This window comes from Falco biarmicus (assembly GCF_023638135.1).
Source record: "Falco biarmicus isolate bFalBia1 chromosome 13 unlocalized genomic scaffold, bFalBia1.pri SUPER_13_unloc_1, whole genome shotgun sequence".
In the NCBI taxonomy this organism is placed as follows: domain Eukaryota; kingdom Metazoa; phylum Chordata; class Aves; order Falconiformes; family Falconidae; genus Falco; species Falco biarmicus.
In genome coordinates, this window is record NW_026611656.1 from 70,020 (window position 1) to 88,914 (window position 18,895).

Below are 18,895 nucleotides of genomic sequence, written 5' to 3' on the forward strand. Positions count from 1 at the left end.
GCGCACAAGGCTGGGCACCTGGCAGCATCTTGCAAGCAGCAGCGTGCAGCACCCTGTGCCACACGGCATGGTGCACCAACATGCACTGCGTGCCATGGTGCAGGCTGCAGCACCGTGTGCCAAACACCATGGTGCAATGTTCACCACGCACCGAGGGCTGTGCACCACCGTGCACCAAGGGCTGTGCACCATCATGCAACAAGGGCTGTGCACCACCGTGCACCAAGGGCTGTGCAGCACCGTGCACCGAGGGTTGGGCACCAAAGGCGTGCAGCACCGTGCAACAAGGGCTGTGCACCACTGTGCACCAAGGGTTGGGCACCATCGTGCACCAAGGGATAGGCATCAAAGGCATGCAGCACCAAAGGGTGCACAGCACCGTGCATGGAGGTTGTGCAGCACTGTGCACCAAGGGCTTGTACACCGAATTGTGCACCACAGGCTTGTGCAGCACTGTGCACCAAGGGATGGGCACCAAAGATGTGCAGCACCGTGCACCACAGGCTTGTACAGCACTGTGCACCGAGTGCTTGTACACTGAATTGTGCACCAGTGGCTTGTGCACCACCATGCACCAAGGGCTGGGCACCAAAGGCTTGCAGCACCAAAGGGCGCACAGCACCGAGCACGGAGGTTGTGCAGCACCGTGCACCAAGGGTTGGGCACCAAAAGGTGCGCAGCACCATGCACCAGGGGCTGTGCACCACTGTGTACCAAGGGCTGCGCACCAAAGGTGTGCAGCACCATCCATCAAGGGTTGTGCACCGAGGGTGCACAGCACCGTGCACCAAGGGCTTGCGCACCGAAGGCGTGTAGCACTGTGCACCAAGGGCTGTGAACCACCGTGCACCAAGGGCTGTGCATGGGATCCTCACAGCTCCATTGTCACCTACAGTGTCCCCACAGCCCCTGTGGGGTCCCCACAACTCCATTGTCACCTACAGAGTCCCCATCACCCTCTTGTCCCCTACAGCGTCCCCACGTCCCCCTGACACCCCCACCACGCAGATCCAGAGCCAGGTTGTCAGAAAGGGCTTCTTTAACCCCTAAAAAAGGGGACAATGGGGGGCAGCGGGGGGGGCACCCATGGGTGGGGGGCACCAGCTCAGTTTGGACATCCGAACATGGTCATGGACTCGGCAAACTCAACAAAGTCCTGGCAGAGGGGCTGCAGTTCGGGGTCCTGACAGGCCTCATCTGAGGGCCATGCCTCCAGCCACGTGTCCTTGCCGACCAGGTAGGAGAAGCTGGTGACAACGAGGGGACAGAAGGGGACATGGGTCAGAAGGGGGTGGGAGCCTGGGGGACATACAGAGCGGGGGTGGAGGACAGGGTGCACAACCCTGTACGAGACACTGGAGAATCTCGGGGTGAGGTGGGGTAGGGAGGGGGGAACATGCCTGCGTCCTTGGGTGTCAGTGTCCCCATGTCCACAGGTCTCTGTGTCCCCATGTCCCATCTACCCATGTCTTGTGTCCCCCAGAGAAGTGTCCCCACACGTGTCCCCCCATGTCCCATCTACCCATGTCTTGTGTCCCCCAGAGATGTGGCCCCACCCATGTCCCCACGCTCCTACCGGTTGCCGGTGACCCACAGGTCGGTGGCCAGCCCCCAGAGCAGGTAGTCCTGGCCAAGCTGGAGCCTCAGCGCATCCCGGCAGTGCTGGTGGCTCACGAACGTCCGGTTGCTTTGGGCTGAGACCTCGTCAGTGCCTGTCCCGGGGGACACACCGGTGACATGTCACCCCCACCCCAACATGACAAGGACACCCATTTTGCCATGAGACTTTTGATCCCCAGGGAGCCACTGGCATCCTTGGTGGCATCACCCCACTGGTGTCATCAGCTATGGGTGGCACCAGTTCCCTCCAGTTTTCCCCATCACCCTTGGGTGTCTTCACCCCACATGGGTGACACCAGCCCTCATGGATTTCCCCAGCACCCTTGGGTGATGCCAACCCACGTGGGCATCCCTCCCCAACGGATGTCCCCAGCACCCTTGGGTGACGCCAACCCACGTGGGCATCCCTCCCCAACGGATGTCCCCAGCACCCTTGGGTGACGCCAACCCACGTGGGCATCCCTCCCCAACGGATGTCCCCAGCACCCTTGGGTGACGCCAACCCACGTGGGCATCCCTCCCCAACGGATGTCCCCAGCACCCTTGGGTGATGCCAACCCACGTGGGCATCCCTCCCCAACGGACGTCCCCAGCACCCTTGGGTGACGCCAACCCACGTGGGCATCCCTCCCCAACGGATGTCCCCAGCACCCTTGGGTGACGCCAACCCACGTGGGCATCCCTCCCCAACGGACGTCCCCAGCACCCTTGGGTGACGCCAACCCACGTGGGGGCCCACAAGCCACCCCAGTGACACCACCCACCTGAGTGTCCCTGCTCCTGGCTGTCCCCATCCCCAGGTGACCCCCACCATGTCCCTCAGGGTGGCCTTGTCTCCCACCCCTGGGATGCTCATACCCATCTTGATGACGGAGACAATGTTCATGATGTAGTTGTCATGGGACGGCGTCACCTCCTGTGCCACCAGCTTCACCTTGTAGACTGGGGAGGGGGACATCTCCATGTCACCCTCACCCCTAGACAGCACCCCCACTCCAGGGTGTCTGGGGACCCCTCTGTCCCCCTCATGTCCCTTTAAACCCCAACCTGTCCTTCTTGTCCCTCCATGTCCCCTACTGTATCTCCATGACCCTCATGCTCTTCTACGGCCCTACACATCCCCACCCACACCCTTGATGTCCCTTCTACATCCCACAACCCCCACCCCCATGTCCCTCACTGTCCCCCGTGTCCCACCGTAGTCAACTCCTGGCTCGCAGGCGCGCTCGATGCGCTGGTTGACGGTGATGGGGGCCTCCTGCAGGTGCCGCCTGAAGCAGTTTTCTGTGGGGACATGGGGACATGGCCATGACAAGGTCTGTTGTGACAGTGGCATGTCCCACCATAGCAGGGACACGACTCCATCCCCATCACAACACGTCCCATCCTGTCCATGACATGTCCTGTCATGGTAGGGATGTCGACCCCATCTGTCCCCATGTCTCCGTGTCACCTTCGGCACAGCGGCACACGTCCCCGTAGCAGATCTTGCTCAGTTTCCCACCATCCTTGTCCGGATGGTAGAACCGGGTGCAGCGGTCATCTGCAGGGACATGGGGACATCAGGGGACACGAGGTGGGTGGGGGTGGGGGACACGAGGGGAAAGGACCAGTGGAAGCCATGGGGACAGAGCACTGCTGTGTGGAGGGGGAGGGACAGGAGGGGACACAGAGGGAGGACATGGTGACAAGATCATCAGGGACATGGTGGGACAAACAGACGGGAGGGGACACAGAGGGAGGACATGGTGACAAGATCATCAGGGACATGGTGGCACAAAGAGACGGGAGGGGGCACAGAGGGGACTTTGTGGGCGTAGGGAGCACAGAGAAGAGCGTGGGGAGGGAGGGGACCCGGGGGTGACATGAGGGGACCGTGGGACACACCGATCTTGTAGTAGCTGTAGACGGTGACGGCCGCGGGCTGGATCAAGCCCACCTGGAATTTCTGGTGGGCCTTGAAGGCGAAACACTCCTGGGCGCTGTGCGAGATCTGGGGACGGGGACACGGCGGTGGCAGCCAGGTGGGAGCCAGCACCCCAACGCCCACCCTGTCCCTGTCCCCAGCCGTGTCCCCGTGCTGTCCCTATGTCCCCCCATGACCTGGAGCCATTCCTGTCTTGGACCTATCCCTGAGACCCTTCTCCTCTGTCCTCATCCATGTCCCCAACTTCATTCCCACCTCTGTCCCTGTTCCAGTCCCTACCCATGTCCCCAACACCACCTGTGTCCCCATCCCACCCCTGTCCCAGTCCTGTCCCCACCTGTGTCCCCAGCTTCATCCTCATCCCTGGTCCCATCCTGTCCCTGCCCACACCTCCAACTGCATCCAATGTCCATCCTGCCCCCCCCCCCCCCATCCCTGTGCCATCTCGTCACCATCCCTGTCCCATCCTGTCCCTCTCCCCATTCCTGCCCTATCACGTGCCCACCCTGTCCCATCTTGTGTCCCCCACTCCCACCCCCCACCCCCGTGTTTCCAACCTTGTCGAGGTAGATGACGACGTTGCTGCGATCTGCATCCACTTGGTCAATCTCAAACTTGGAGATGTACCTGTCCACCCCCTCCGTGAGCTGGGGAAAGGAACACGGTGACAGAAGACACGTGGGGACACGTGGGGACACGCAACCGTGTCAGGATAGAGGGATGTACAGGCACAGGGACATGGCGATGATGGCCACAGGGGACACACACGTAGCCATGGCAGGACGCAGGGGACTCAAAGAGACGTGGGGACACACGGGGACAGTGACACCAGGGGACACATGGCCATCCAGAGAAAGGCAGGGACCCAGGGATGCAGCAGCAGAGGGGGATGTGGGGACACAGTGACACACAGGGACACATGGGGGTGTGGGGACACAGCAGGGGGGTTACAGAGATGTGGGAACATGATGGCACAAAGACGCAAGGTCCTTCGTGTCCCCTGGGTCCCCCCACGTGTCCTCACATCCCCACACTCACCCTCTTCAGGTCCTGGAGGTCAGGCATGAAGCCTGTGAGCATGGAGACATCAAGGATGGACATGGTGGCATCCACGTTGTCCAGGTGCCTGTGGGGACAGGGTTGAGGCCATCCGCCTGTCCCCAGCTGCCCTACTGCCCCCAGCACCCCCATCCCTGGTGTCCCTGTTCCCAAGAATCCCTATGTGACAAGGTGGGGCTGAGCCCTACTTGTTCCCAACGTCCCCATACGTTTCCCTGATGTCCCTGTCCCCGGTATCTCCATATCCTCCCTACCTCCAATGTCCCTGATGTCCCCCAGACCCCACCCTGTCCCACCTGGTGCAGATGGTGATCTTGACGGAGCGGATGATGCCCTCCTCTTCCCTGCCTGTGGGGGAGACATGGGGGACATCGAAGGGGACATGAGGTGCCATGGAGGGTACACATAGAGGACGTGGGGAGGGGACATAACGAGGATACCGTGGGGACACGTGGGCAACTGACCTATCTTGACGTCATCCACCTGTACCTGCAGGTCAAAACTGTCACATTTGTTGTCCTTTTCGGGGACCTTGGCATTGTAGACTGTGACCACTGTCATTGTCCCCTTGCCCGTACCCTCCGCCTTCACCGTGAAGTCCTCGTTGAACTTGGTCTGTGGGGAGAAGGAACATTGGAGAGGGAGAAGGACAGGGACAATCCCTGGGAAGGACACGGAAGGGCCAGGGCATCCTCAGCCATGGAGGTTTGCAGGAACATGGAGGGGACATGGAAGGGACAGGGACATTCCAGGACATGGAGGGGACAAGGAAATCAGAGGCCACGGAGGGACATGGAAGGGGACAGCAGGGACATTCCAGGACATGGAGGGGACAAGGAAATCAGAGGCCATGGAGGGGACGCGAAGGGGACAGCAGGGACATTCCAGGACATGGAGGGGACAAGGAAATCAGAGGCCATGGAGGGACACGAAGGGGACAAGGACATTCCAGGTCACAGCAAGGAGGGGACAAGATCAGCCTGGGACATGGAGGGGCATGGCAGGGACATCCCAAGCCTTGGAAGGACACAGACATGGAGGGGACATGGAAGGGACACCCGAGGCCATAGCAAGGGGACGAGGTTGTCCCAGGACATGAAGAGAGACAGAGGGGACAGGGTCATCCCATGGACAGCAACAGCAGGGCGAGCAGTGCTGCATCCCCATGGTCCTGATGGTGACAGTGACAACGGTGACGAGGGGTGCTGGTACCTCGGCGCTGCGTGCCACCAGGGCGTTGCGGTTCTCGATGCGGTAGGTGATGGCGCTGGCGCGGCGTGGCAGCAGCACCGACACGTCGAGGTTGAGCTCAAGTTGCCGTGGAGAGTCCACCTGGTACTGGGCCAGTGCTTGGAATACCAGGATGGTGGCCTACAGGGACACCTGTGTCACCAGGGCTTGGGGACACTGTCTAGAGCACCCTCAAAGCCCCCTGGGTGGCCCTCACTTGGAACCCTTGGGGGTCTTATGGAGCAGACGTGTCCCTGGGGGTCCCCAGGATCTGGAGATGTCCCCCAGGGACAGGCCTTTTAAGTTTTCCAAAGCCCTTGAGATCCTGTGGGACCAGGGGTGTTCCCCAAGGATATGCCGTGTCCCTGGGGTTCCCAAGGGCCCTGAGGTGACCCCCAAGCCCTCAGCAGGTCCCACAATGCCTTTGGGGTCCCATGGGATCAGAGGTGTCCCTCAGGAGACACAGATGTCCCTGGTGTTCCCCAGGGCCACAAGGTGACGCCTTCAACCCCCATCTTTTTGCCCTGCTTCCCCACGGCAGCAGGTGCCAGGACAGCACCCATAGGTGCCAGGGTGTCTGTAGCCCACCTGAGTGGATCCATAGCCACCACCAAAGTAGTTCTGCTGAGCAAGCCAGCGGGCCACCGGCCCAGTCAGCTCCGGCTTCTCCATCTGCAGCAAGGCCAGCAACGCGTAGGATGTCCCCTCGATGTTGTAGGTCCGGGCATTGCGTTCCTCCCAGGATCGGCCCTCTGGGGTGACATCAGTCCCTCAGCACCCTCTAGGGATGACTTCTCCCTCCACCAGGATCCCATAATTACCTCCCCCCGCCCCCCATTTTGTCCCCTCTGGTGAGACATCACCTTTGGAGAACTTCATGAGAACTTTCTCGCTTTTGAGTTTCCCTGCCAGGGCTAAGGCGTAGGAGGTCAGGGCCACCGTGTAGGGTCGGGCCAATGACTGGTACCTCCGGGAGAGGTATTCACTGGCTCTGTGGATGCCCATTTCCAAGCTCTGGGCAGAAATGATGGTAAGTTTGGATTCTCAGGTGGCTGCTATAAGGGTTAGGCACCTCGTCTTGAAGCACTGTCCTTCCGGGACAGGTGCCAGTTGTCAATCATCTCCCCATGTGGGGCTGAGGATGGGGCCACTCACATTGACATGGTCCTTGCAGATGTCCCGGGATTCCAGCAGAGCAATGAGGACAAAGGCTGTCAGTGACACCTCGGGCTCGGCACCCTGGTAGCCTCCCTGCGTGACAAAAAACCTCAGGATCATGGTTCCACCTCAAGTTCCGTCTACCCAACACCCATCCCCGTCACCCAACATAGTCCTTTCCTCACGGCTCACTCCAAAAGCCCATCCTCATCCCAACAAGTCTTTGGTCATCAGCAGGGACAGGGTTTGGACCCCTTCATACCACCATCTCCTTATGGATGACAGGAGCATCTTCTTGGAAAACCCCATCCGGCTGCTGCTTCTCCAGGATGAGCCATTTCACAGCACCACAAATCACCTCAGGTTCAATGTCCGTCAGCTTAATGGCCATGGCAAAGACTTTGGCCACATAGGCTGTCAACCTGGGGAAAGGAGGAGGACCTTAGCATCACGTCCAACGCTGTCGCCCAGAGGTGAGTGATGGTGGCAACGTGACCCTCACCAGGTGCTCGATGCGCGGCCCACAAAGGCGGCGTAGGAGCTGTCAGGTTTCCGGAAAACAATTTGTTGGGTATAACCTGGTGAGAAGATGATGGTTGGCCAACGTAAGGAACACTCAAGGGTGGCTTCAGGCCACCAACTGGCTCTGGAGCACATCCCAGTGCAAACCAGTAGCTCTAGAAATCCCCAAACCGGTAGCACCCAACCAGTGCCTTCTTCAAAGGTGCAAGTTTCTTCAGCACCTTGGGTGATGGTGACATTTTGCACCCCAATAGAGGAACCCAGAAGATGCTCCCACCCTTTTTGATCAAGTTGATGGCCTCAGCCCGGCGGTCAACACCGAGACTTTCCCACTGCAATGTGCTGTCCAGGTACTGGGTGGCGATGACAGTGGGGGTCAGCCCGATCATGTTCTGCTCCCCGCAGCCCGCTGGCGTCACGATGAGGTGCTTCAGCTTGTCCCCATCGATGGCCTTCTCCACCATGATGGACACCGGGTTGCCTGGAGCAGAAGAAGGGGGAGATGTCACGCCAAGGTTGTCCTGCCCCCTCCCAGCTCATCCCCACGCATGTCCCTTCTGCTCTCACCTTGGATGCTGACTTTGGTCTCCGACTCGGTGTTCGGAACGATGTCGGACAGGTTTGCTGCCTTCACCTTCTCTTCCTGCACACCATCTGTGGGGCAGAGAGGCCAGGATGGAGATGGAGGATCCCAAATCCTTCATGTCCCCCCACAAACCCTGAGGTGACCCAGCCTTGCCCCACATCTGCAGCAGGATGTCCCTTGTCCCTCAAGATGTTCCTGAGCCATACCAGGATGTTCGTTCTCCCCTGAGATGCCCCAGCTCCAGTGGGATGTCCCTTGTCCCTCAAGATGTTCCTGAGCCATACCAGGATGTTCGTTCTCCCCTGAGATGCCCCAGCTCCAGTGGGATGTCCTTCAAGATGTTCCTGAGCCATACCAGGATGTTCGTTCTCCCCTGAGATGCCCCAGCTCCAGTGGAATGTCCCTTGTCCTCCAAGATTCCCCAGTCCTACCCTTGGTGGTACATCCTCCACCCTCCAAGATGTCCCAGACCCACAGTGAGACTTCCCTTGTGCCCTGAGATGCCCCAGATCCTTCTCTCAGTGTCACCTTGACATCCCCAAGACCAGCTGGGGTCACTCACTGATTCCTTTCACCTTCGGGTCCAGCTCAACTATCTTCACCGTCTTCTCCAACCTCATCCCTTCAGGCTGCAGAGGCGAGAGTCCAATGCTAAAGGCTGGACTGGTTTTGGGTCCCCCCTTCCCAGCCCTTCTACATTGTAGAGAAACGTGTCCCAGTATAAACCAGCGCCCCCAAGTCATGAGACGAACTGGGAGAGCCCCAGGAGACCACAGCTGAGCATCCTGGGGGTGGAGGATCCTTCATCCCTGGGCACCAACACCAGGATGAATGTGGAGACAGGGATCCTATGCTGGAGACATCTCAGGGATGGAGGTGGCACCCAGTGGTGGAGATACCATGAGGAGCAATGGACAACTCACCACAACTTTGAGCTTCTTCTTGACGCCGTCAGCCACTTCAGAGTTCCTGACAGCTGCCTTCACCTCGACGTCGTGCAGCCCCAGCTGCAAGGGGACAATGACGAAGGGCACGGCCCACGACGACTGCGGTTTCAGCTTGAGGATCTGCTGGTAGCGCGTCTTGGAGGTGGAGGCGCTGCACAAAGCTGGGTTGTACATCAGCTCCACGCGCACCTGCAGTGTGCAAAGTTGGCTGTGGGGTTCAGGTGGTCACAGACCCCTCCCCAGAAGCCCAGCCAGATGTCCCCTGCCAACCTGGATGGGGTGCAACCAGTAGTTGTAGAGGATGGCGCGGATTTCCACCTGCTCGTTCCTCACCACGGAGTAGGGCAGGCGGAGGTCGATGAAGAAGTTCTTCATCACCGTGATCTCATAGGGGTCCGCCACACACAACCCTGTGGGGTGGCCCCAGGGACGTGGGGTTCAGGTTGATGGACTTGCCGGGCCCCTCACGTCCCAGGGACATTCCCAAGGCTTTTGGAGATCCTTCAAGTCCCACGGAGTCCTCCCAAGGCTTAGGGGATCCCTCAAGCCCCAAGGACTGCACCCAAGCTTTGAGGGATCTCCCCAGAGTTTGGGCCACCTCTCCAGTGCTATGCACCCCTCAAAGACTTTGGAGATCCCTCAGACCCCAAGGAAACCCACCAGGTTTTAGGGGACCCTTCAAGTCCCAGGGACTTGAGGTTTGAGGGATTTCTTTGATCCCCAGGGACACCTTCCTACTCCACGACCTACCCTTGCTCTGTGAGAGGCTGACGGCCAGGACCTCCCACGTGGTGATGGAGTCCTTCAGGTACACAGGCAGCGTCTTCGCGGAGATTCTGGAGAGGATGGGAACGACCAAGGGAGTCACAAGCGGCCCCAAGTCAGGCCAGGGAGGTGTAACCAGCCACCAAGCTGGAGGCAGCGGGGGAGGTGCCATAACTGGTCTCTAAGCTGGACCAGGAGGACACCAAGGTGTCACAGCTGGTCCCAAGGCAGCACCAGCGGGTCATGGGTGGCCCTCGTCAGGACTTGGAGGCGGGGGGGAGGTTGGGTCATGGGTGGTCTGCAGGCTGGGCAAGGCAGCACCCAGAGCTGAACAGGGAGGAGGTAACGGACCCCACGTTGAGCCATGGAGTGGAGGGGTGGTGGGACAAGGGCACAGGGCTCACCCCAGCTCATTGGGCCGCTCCGTCAGTGACTCCACCTGCCACAGCCAGCTCTCCGGGAACAGGCTTCGGGAGGTGATGTCCTTGTCGGCCAGGAAGATATCTTCTGCCTCGCCTGGGTGGGGGTGGCAGCATCCCACTCAGCTATGGCCTCAGGAGCCCAACTGCTGGGTGAAGCTACTATGGCCCCATCATCATCCCACCACCACCAAGCATCTTCTAGACATCAACTTTCACCCAAGCGTTGCCCAAAACTCATCCGAGCATTGCCCAAGGACAGAACAAGCAATGCTGGAGGTTCACCCAAGCTTCTTCCATTAACGCCACCATCACCCCACCACTGCCTTGTTTTCACCCAACTTCCAACCCAAGCAGTGATGGAGGTTCACCCAAGCTTCCTCCATCAACCCCATCATCACCCCACCACTGCCCAGCACCACCCTTGTTTTGCCCAAATATCTTCTAGGCACCAACTTTCACCCAAGCGTTGCCCAAAACTCTTCCAAGCATTGCCTGAGGACAGTGCAAGCAATGCTGGAGGTTCACCTGACCTTCACCCAAGCTTCCTTCATCAACCCCACCACTGCCTCGTTTTCACCCAACTTTTCAACCCAACTTTTCAACCCAAGCAATGCTGGAGGCTCACCCAACCTTCACCCAAGGTTCCTCCATCAACCCCACCACCACCCCACCACTTCCCAGCACTTGCTTCGAGCCAGCTCGAGGTAGAGCTCGCGCTGCTTCTGGTCGTAGATGTCCTTGATGTATTTGCAGCAGTCGAGGAAGGCTCGGATGCAAGCTTCTCCATCCTGGATGTAGTTGGTCCGTTGCTCACAGCTGTGGCCCATGGGGTTTTCCTTCATGCCGTCCTCACAGCACTTGCGCAGCGCCTTGTCCGCGTACTCCGCCGCTGCCGGCACCGAGGCACCCAGCTAGCACCCAGTTCCAGTGGCTGGAGGGCCACCAGGGACCGGGGACACTGGTATTGACTGGGACGTGGGATGCTCTGATGTTAAATGGAACATGGGACAATCTGGTGTCCCTCGGGGACATGGGACAATCTGCTGTCCCAGGGGCACAGGACATTCCAGTGTTCTTGGGGACCTGGGGCACTCCCAGTGCCACCTACCCTTGGTGCCTTTGTACTCGAGGAGCTGCAGGGAACGGCGCTTGCGTTTCGCAGGCTGGGGACACTGGACCTCTGGTGACAAAGAGGACACAGGTGAGGACGCCGTGGTGTCACACCCCAAACCTGGGTGTCACTGCCCCTTGACATCAGCTGTGACACCCCAAATCCCAGGAGATACATCCCCCATCCACACTCCCCCTTCCCCAAGGTGCCACCCCCAGGTTGTCCCTGTCCCCAGAATGTCCCCTACCTCCTCGCTGTGGTGTGGAGATCCTCATGTTGGTGACCAGGCTGAGGCCAGCATCAGCAAAGACCCCCACGTTGTCCTTCCCGCTGCCCGGGGTGCAACCGATGTCACTTTTTTCCACTGTGTCCCAAAACTGTGACCAACAGGGGACAACAATGAGAGCCACTGCCACCACCCAGGGACAGCGAGGATGGGGACCTGGCCACCCACCTTGGACTGGGTGATCCTGTTCTTGTTGCTGAGGACGAAGACGCCCTTGTCCACGGCCACCAAGCCCACGTAGGCGTTGTGGTCCCCCTCGATGCGCAGCCGCATGGGTGTCCCCGGTTCCTGCACCCGCTTGTCATTCTCAGTCGCTGCCGTCACCACCAGCTGCCAGGGACAGAGTGGGGGGTGGGGCTGTCTGGGTCATGTCCACAGGATGCCCCCCCCAAAACCTTCATCACACCCCCAAGAGCTGCCCAAGGGGGGTACCCCAACCCCACAGAGGGCTGGAGTCCTCCAGGAGTAGCTGATGGTTGTGTCCTCCACCGTGGAATATCTGGACGATCAATGGGCCAACCTGGACCACACCAAGCCCCCCCCCCCCCCCCCCGAGACGGCCAAGCCCCTCATGGACCATCCAAACCACACAACATCCATCGTGGGGCAACCTGGACCACACCAAGGCCCCCCCTCCATGAGACGGCCAAGCCCCTCACGGACCATCCAAACCACACAACCTCCATCATGGGCCAACCTGGACCACACCAAGGCCCCGCCCCCCCAAGACGGCCAAGCCCCTCATGGACCATCCAAACCACACAACATCCATCGTGGGCCAACCTGGACCACACCAAGCCCCCCCCCCCCCCCGAGATGGCCAAGCCCCTCATGGACCATCCAAACCACACAACCTCCATCACGGGCCACCCAAGCCCTTCCAAGGGCCAACCCCAAACCCTTCAAGGGTCACTCCAGCCATGTCCAAGGCCCAGCCAATGTCCCCAGGAACCCCCCACGACCCCTGGGACAGTGGGGCCACACTCACAGTGCCCATGCAAGTGTCCTTGACGTCAACCCAGACAGAGTCAGCAACGATCTCACCGGGCATCACGTAGTAGTAGGCCACGATGCGGAAGGAGGGGATCAGCTCAGCTGTCACTGGCAGCGTCATGGTGACCAGGCTCTGGCCGGCCTCATGTCGTTGTCGCCCCACGCGGACGATGCGTCCCTTGCTCATGATCTACGGTGGGCAAGGAAAGGTAGGGTTGGTGGGCACCTCGACACCTACGTCCCCGGGATGGGGGGCAGTTGGTTGGCAGAGGCCAAGGGCTCTCACCAGGTAGGTGAAGTATGGGACGGAGTCACGGACGTTGTTGCTGTTGCTCTTGAGGTGGAAATTCACGGGGAGGTTGTCCCCAGCCTGCAGCTCGGTGGCTCCCACGGCCAGGTGGAGGAAGTTTCCGGAATTAGCCTGGCTGTGGTAAGCTTTGGCAGTCATCTGGCGTGAGGCTTGGCGTTCAGGTGGCAACCCCGCCTGGTCCGTCCGCACCTGTGACACGGGGGACACAGTGGCGCTTGGTCAATGGGGTGGACCTGGGCAGAGGTCAACATGGAGGTCTTGGCCACTGTAGAGGTCTTGGATGTCCTGGTCCTTGGTCAACGGTGACCAGGGTGGCCCTGACCCGTGGCCACCACAGATGTCTGGGTCATCCTGGTTCCCCAATCCTGCTGTCCTGGTCCTTGGTCAATGGTGACCAGGGTGGCCATGATTCTTGGACACTCCAGACATCTCAGACACCTTGGTTTTCTCAGCAACACCAACCCTCACACCACCTCACCCCTGTCCCCAGCCACCTCGGCCACTCCAGTTCCAAGACCACCCCAGTACCTGTCCCCACTCACGGTGATGGGGACGGTATCCTTGTTGGCCGGCATGTTGAGGACCAGCTTGGCTGTGCCATCACGCTGGGTGGAGACGAGACCCTGGAAGCCATCGGCCTTGACGGTGACACGCGCAGCCGGGGACTCATCTGGGTTAGTGACGTAGACCTACAGGGGACACGATGTAATATGAGGACATGGCACCAGGGACATGTCACCTAGGACCATCCAGGTGACACAGGGACAGACCATAGTCCCCAGGCCCCCTCCAGGTGACATGACATGGGGACAGAACCTGGTGGCCAAGTCTCCTCCACCCACAACCCCCCGGGCTTGCCACATGCCCATCCCGATGCTGGGGACCCCGGGACCATGGAGGTCCTGGGCCAATGCCACCGCTGTCCCCAGGTGCTGTTACCATCAGGTTGAAGGGCATCCCCGGCTTGAAGTACTTGGGGGTGCGGGTGAAGTGGATGGTGTACGGGGACGTCACGATGCGGATGCCGCTGCGCTGCGCCTCCACCATGTCGCTGCCTGCGGTGGCCACGGGGGTGGCCGTGTCACCCGGCATCATGGCAGGACTCCCAGTCTCCACCGGGGACAGCCCTGCCTCACCTTGGGTGGCCCCACGTCTCCCCATCCTTTGCTGTCCCCAACCCCACGTCTCCCCATCCTTTGCTGTCCCCAACCCCACGTCTCCCCATCCTTTGCTGTCCCCAACCCCACGTCTCCCCATCCTTTGCTGTCCCCAACCCCACGTATCACCGCTGTCCCCCACATGCCCCCAGCTGTGCCCCCACCCACCCAACTTCAAGACTACCACAGAGACATACAGCGCACGGCCCCATGCATCCCTGCTGTCCCCACCCACCCCAGGTCCCCTGTGTCCCCTGCGACGTCCCCACACACCTGACTCAGTGAGGACGGTGACGGAGACGTAGAGCGAATGTCCCACCAGCTCCTGGGGGTTTTTGAAGCGCTGCCGCAGTGTGGCCATGGACAGCACAGCTTCCCCGTCCCCGTCCGTCACCTGCAGCGCCGAGTCAGTGGGACAGGGGACAGCCACAGGGACCAGGGTGGGAACGGGGACAAGGGGTGGCAGGGCGCAGTATGAGACGGGGGTGGGGCTCAGCAAGGGACTGGAATAGGGACAGGGGTGGGGACAGGGACAGGGGGACCTCGACACGCCGCAGGGAGTCGGGGATGCTCTTCCTCTCGTCATCCACCATCACACCAAAGAGGACGAAGGCCGTCCCGTGGAGGCGCTTCCCGTACAGGTACCTGGGGACAAGCCACCAGTGTCACCGTCAACCCCTGTCCCCACGTCCCCGTCACATCCATATCACTGTCACCCTGCATCCCCACATCCTCTTGTCACGCAACCCTGTCACCCCATCACCACGTGTCCTCATCACTCCGTCACTCCACGTGCCCGTGTCCCCCACACCCCCATCACCATGTCCCTGTCCCTCCATGTCCCCGTGTCCCCCCTGCCACCTCCACCACCCAGTGTCCTCCTCACCCCATGTCCCCACACCCCCATCACCCTGTCCCTCTCCCTCCACGTCCCCATGTCCCCCTGCCACCTCCACCACCATCCTCCCCACCCCATTTCCCCACACCCCCATCACCCTGTCCCCCTGCATTCATGTCACCCCCCTCCCCCCTGGGGACTTTCTATCACCCCACACCATCACCCATGGGGGTTTGACCCCCAGAACGAGCAGGTTTGGGGTCCCCATCCCACCTGGCGGTGATGGACACTCGGAAATCCTCATTCCGGTCGATGTAGAGGAACTTCTCCTCCGGCTCCAGGACCACCTCAAAGCTCGGCAGCACTGGGAGGGGGGGACACCCAATGGACCCAGGTGTCCAGGAGAGGGACAAGGGACCTGGGCATCCGGGGTTCCCCACCCCCACCTTACCATACTCCTTGACTTCAAATTGGGTCGTGAAAGCCTGTTCTGGTGAGTCTTCAAATTTGGCCAATATCGTCCACGTCCCCAGGCTGGAAAAGGCAGAGGACAGGGTGAGGGGACTAGCCCAGGGTCACAGATGTCCCCAGGCCACCTTGGGGGGTGGCACCCACCTGACGACCTCGGGGAGGTTGTGGTTGAGTGAGAAGATGCCGGTCTTCATTGGAGAGGACACGGGCACTTGCTTGATGATGATGTTATCGGGTGTCTGAAGGGACACGAGGTGGTTAGGAACAGTGGCATGGGTGGCTGTCCCCCCATGTCCCTGTATCCCCAGCTGGCACCCACCTTGACCTCCACGATCACCGTCTTGGACACAGGCTTCATGAGGTGGCTCAGAGCAAAGAGGCGGCAGAGCACTGGGAGGGGACAGGGGGGACAAAGTGAGCAGGGGTGGCATGGGGACGGCCAGAAATGGGTGCTGGGTCCCAGTGGAGGTGCCATGGGGGTGTCCCCAAACGGGTGCTGGACCCCAATGGGAACATCAAGGGGGACATCATGAGGAGGTCCGCAAATGGGTGTTGGACCCAGTGCCTCAAGGTGCCACCAGCGCCCCAACATGCCATGGTGAGACCCAGCACCCCAAGGTGCTGTGGAGGTGGCCCAGTGCCCCATGGTACCACCAGCATCCCAACATGCCATGGTGAGACCCAGCACCCCAGGGACACACCGGTGGAGCCTGGAGTGTAGATGGGCTTGTCGGTCTGCAGGAAGATGTGGCCACTCTGGCGTGACACCAGCAGGACCTTCTCCAGCGTCACCGAGGCCGCCCGTGCTGTCACTGAGACAAACTGCTTCTCCCCCGCCTGCGGCAGGGACTTGGCCGACACCTGCGGGGACAGAGGACACCTGGTGGCACCTGCACCACGGGGACGGGGCAAGGGACACCAGATGACACCCATCCCCAGGGAAGGGGCTGTGGGCGCCAGGTGACAGTCCCCAAGGGCTCCAGGGTGACCATCATCTAAGACCCAAGGGTGACCATTTCCAAGGACCCCAGGGGTCACTGTCCCCAAGGACCTGAGGGGACTATCCCCAAGGACCTCAGAGCCACCATCCCCAAGGACCCCATGGTGACCGCCCCTCACACACGTCCCACCAGCCTCGTGGAGATTCTCTACTGTCTCATATATGGTTGAACCCCATGGTGACCATCCTCCCCCATGTCCCACTGCCCCCTGGAGATTCTCTGTCTCATATAGGGTTGAACCTCATGGTGGCCATCCTCCCCCACGTCCCACCAGCCCCATGGAGATTCTCCACCGTCTCATATTGAGTTGAGCCCCATGGGCCACCCTCCACGGGGCGGTAAGGGGCAGTGACTGGCTGGGAGATGACACAAGGGTGGTGACATACCTTGATGGTGGTGGTGGCCAACATGCCCTCGGCGGGGCTCAGCGGCACACGAGTCTGGTAGAACACATGACGCTTGAGGGGAAAGTCCTGCACCAGGATAGTGGCCTCGGTCTGGGAGTTCAACCCTGGTGCCTCCAGCACCACCTGCTCCTCCGTCTCCAGTCGCAGCACCGCTGGTGTCACCATCGTCACCCTGGGGACATCAGCCATCAGGGGGGGTTGGGTTGTCACACACCTCCCCCCCCCCCCCCCCCAAAGTGCTCTGTGGACCTCACAGCACCCAGGCCCCCCCAAGTCTGTCCCCCTAGCACCCTAGGGACCCCCGAATCTGTCCCCCACAGCACCCTGGGGACCCCACAGCACCCTTGGGCCTGAAGGAAATCCCCCTCTGCATCCCAGTATCCCCCCTCTGCATCCCAGTATCCCCCCTCTGCACCCCAGTATCCCCCCCCATTGCCCGCCACCACCCACCCTTAGGGGGGTTCTGGAAAGGGGGATTCCATCTGAGGTGGGGGTCCCAGTCAGGGGGGGTGGCAGTTGGGGTGGGGGGTCCCAGACATGGGGGGAGGGGGGGGGTCAACTGAGGGTGGGGGATCCTGGCCATGGTGGGGTCCACCACGGGGGTTCCATCTGGGGCAGGGGGTCTTGGTTGAGAGGAGGTCCCAGCCATTAGGGTCCAGCCAGGGTGATCCCATGGGTGAGGGGATCTCAGGGGGGATCCTAAAGTGGGGAACCCAGAAGAGGGGATCCAGTGGGTGGGTGGGGGGTCCCCTGAGTTTGGAGTCTCAGAAGAAGGGGTCTGGTGGGTGTGGGGTCCCAGTGGGTGTGGGTGTCCCATAGGTGCATGGGGGATCCCAGGGTGGATCCAAAGGTACGTGGGTGTCTCAGAAGAGGGGGTCCAATGGGTGGGGGTGGGGGTTCCTGGAGGGGGGGGGGGGTCCCGATGACTCACATTTGGGCATGGGTGGGGGCCACATGCAGCAGCAGGAGACCGAGGAGGAGGGGCAGCGCCGGAGCCCCCATGGCTGTAGAGGTGGGGGGGGACACGGAGACGGTGGATCTGGGGGGGTCCCTTTATGGTAGGTGGCACTGGTTAATACTGGTTAATGGGTAACCAGCACCCAGATGGGGGGGGGGGATGTGCGGAGGGGGAGGGGCCAGGCGCCTGGATCCACTTGGGGGGGGGTGTTAGGGTGTGTCTGCCCGGGCCCCCAGGTCAACCTGTGGCCAAGAGACTCTGGGACCCACTTTGAGGGGTGTGTGTGGGGGTCCCAGATCCCTTGGGTCCACCTGGGTGGGGGCTGGGAACCCCTGGGTCCACCCACGCAGGGTGGGGGAGGGGGGCTGCCCTGACGCCCAGGTCCTTCCTCATTTCGGGGGAAGGCAGCTGGCGGGGGGCCACCGGGGGGTTGCAACACCGGAGAAGGGACACCAAAGGGGGGGGACGCGACAGGGAACGGGGGGACACCAGGGGACACCCATCATCCTCCTGGGTTGTGGGGTAGGGGTGGGCAGGACCCAGGTGCCTGGGGGTCGTCCGTCCCCCCCCCGACTGTGACACCTCAGACCCCCCATGGACCCTTGGCAGGACCTGGACACTGTAGGTCCCTCAGGGGATGGGTGACCATGGCTGGACACCTGGCCCCCCCCACGGGACTCTCGGTGTGGGTGCAGACCCCAGTCCCACCATGAGACCCTCGGTGGGGGTGCAGACCCTGGACACCTAGGTCCCCCCATGAGACCCTCGGTGTGGATGCAGACCCCAGTCTCCCCCAGGACCCTCGTTGTGGGCGCAGACCCCAAACACCTGGTCCCGCCATGGTTCCCACACGCCGGGGTCCCCCCATGGGCCCCCCATTCCCACCCCCCACCACAGACCACGACCGCAGGGCCCCCCCGGGGGTGGCAGTTCCTCGGCGGCCGCAGGCGCCGGGGTGGGAAGGACCCCGGCATCCGGGTGCTGCGCTGACGCTCCCGGTACTCCCCGCGGCACCCCAGGGCGCAGGCGCGACACCCGTGGCTTCCGGCACCCCCACGAACCCCCAGGCCCGGCTGGGCCCCGCCGCCACTGCTGCCCACACCGGGGGGCCCCGAGGCCACCAGACC

At 61.3% G+C, this 18,895-nt stretch overlaps 1 protein-coding gene across 1 annotated transcript; it reads right to left on the reverse strand.

Moving 5' to 3' along the window:
• Positions 1–1,021: 1,021 nt before the first annotated feature.
• C3 (complement C3) lies at positions 1,022–17,849 on the reverse strand. Its single transcript, XM_056325861.1, has 40 exons — positions 17,742–17,849; positions 16,790–16,982; positions 16,104–16,263; positions 15,722–15,792; positions 15,547–15,641; positions 15,383–15,465; positions 15,205–15,295; positions 14,636–14,738; positions 14,367–14,487; positions 13,876–13,991; positions 13,479–13,625; positions 12,913–13,125; positions 12,622–12,816; positions 11,802–11,963; positions 11,595–11,724; positions 11,345–11,416; positions 10,925–11,125; positions 10,219–10,330; positions 9,800–9,885; positions 9,320–9,459; positions 9,026–9,238; positions 8,665–8,731; positions 8,084–8,170; positions 7,794–7,997; positions 7,497–7,572; positions 7,257–7,416; positions 6,992–7,087; positions 6,700–6,850; positions 6,425–6,588; positions 5,819–5,977; positions 5,071–5,221; positions 4,903–4,954; positions 4,586–4,673; positions 4,105–4,194; positions 3,508–3,613; positions 3,074–3,163; positions 2,818–2,904; positions 2,479–2,562; positions 1,577–1,712; positions 1,022–1,247 (listed from the first exon to the last, which is right to left on the reverse strand). The coding sequence occupies exons 1-40, from the start codon at positions 17,810–17,812 to the stop codon at positions 1,106–1,108; spliced, it is 4,965 nt and encodes a 1,654-aa protein (XP_056181836.1). The 5' UTR covers positions 17,813–17,849; the 3' UTR covers positions 1,022–1,105.
• Positions 17,850–18,895: the final 1,046 nt, after the last annotated feature.

Coding starts and splice junctions, on each gene's coding strand:
- C3 (XM_056325861.1), bottom strand. CDS start 17,812: ATGGGGGCTCCGGCGCTGCCCCTCCTCCTCGGTCTCCTGCTGCTGCAT. Junction 14,488..14,635: donor ACTCCCTGCGGCGTGTCGAG/GTCCCCCTGTCC, acceptor TCGGCGCTGCAG/GTGACGGACGGGGACGGGGA. Junction 13,126..13,478: donor AGGATACCGTCCCCATCACC/GTGAGTGGGGAC, acceptor CCCGTGTCACAG/GTGCGGACGGACCAGGCGGG.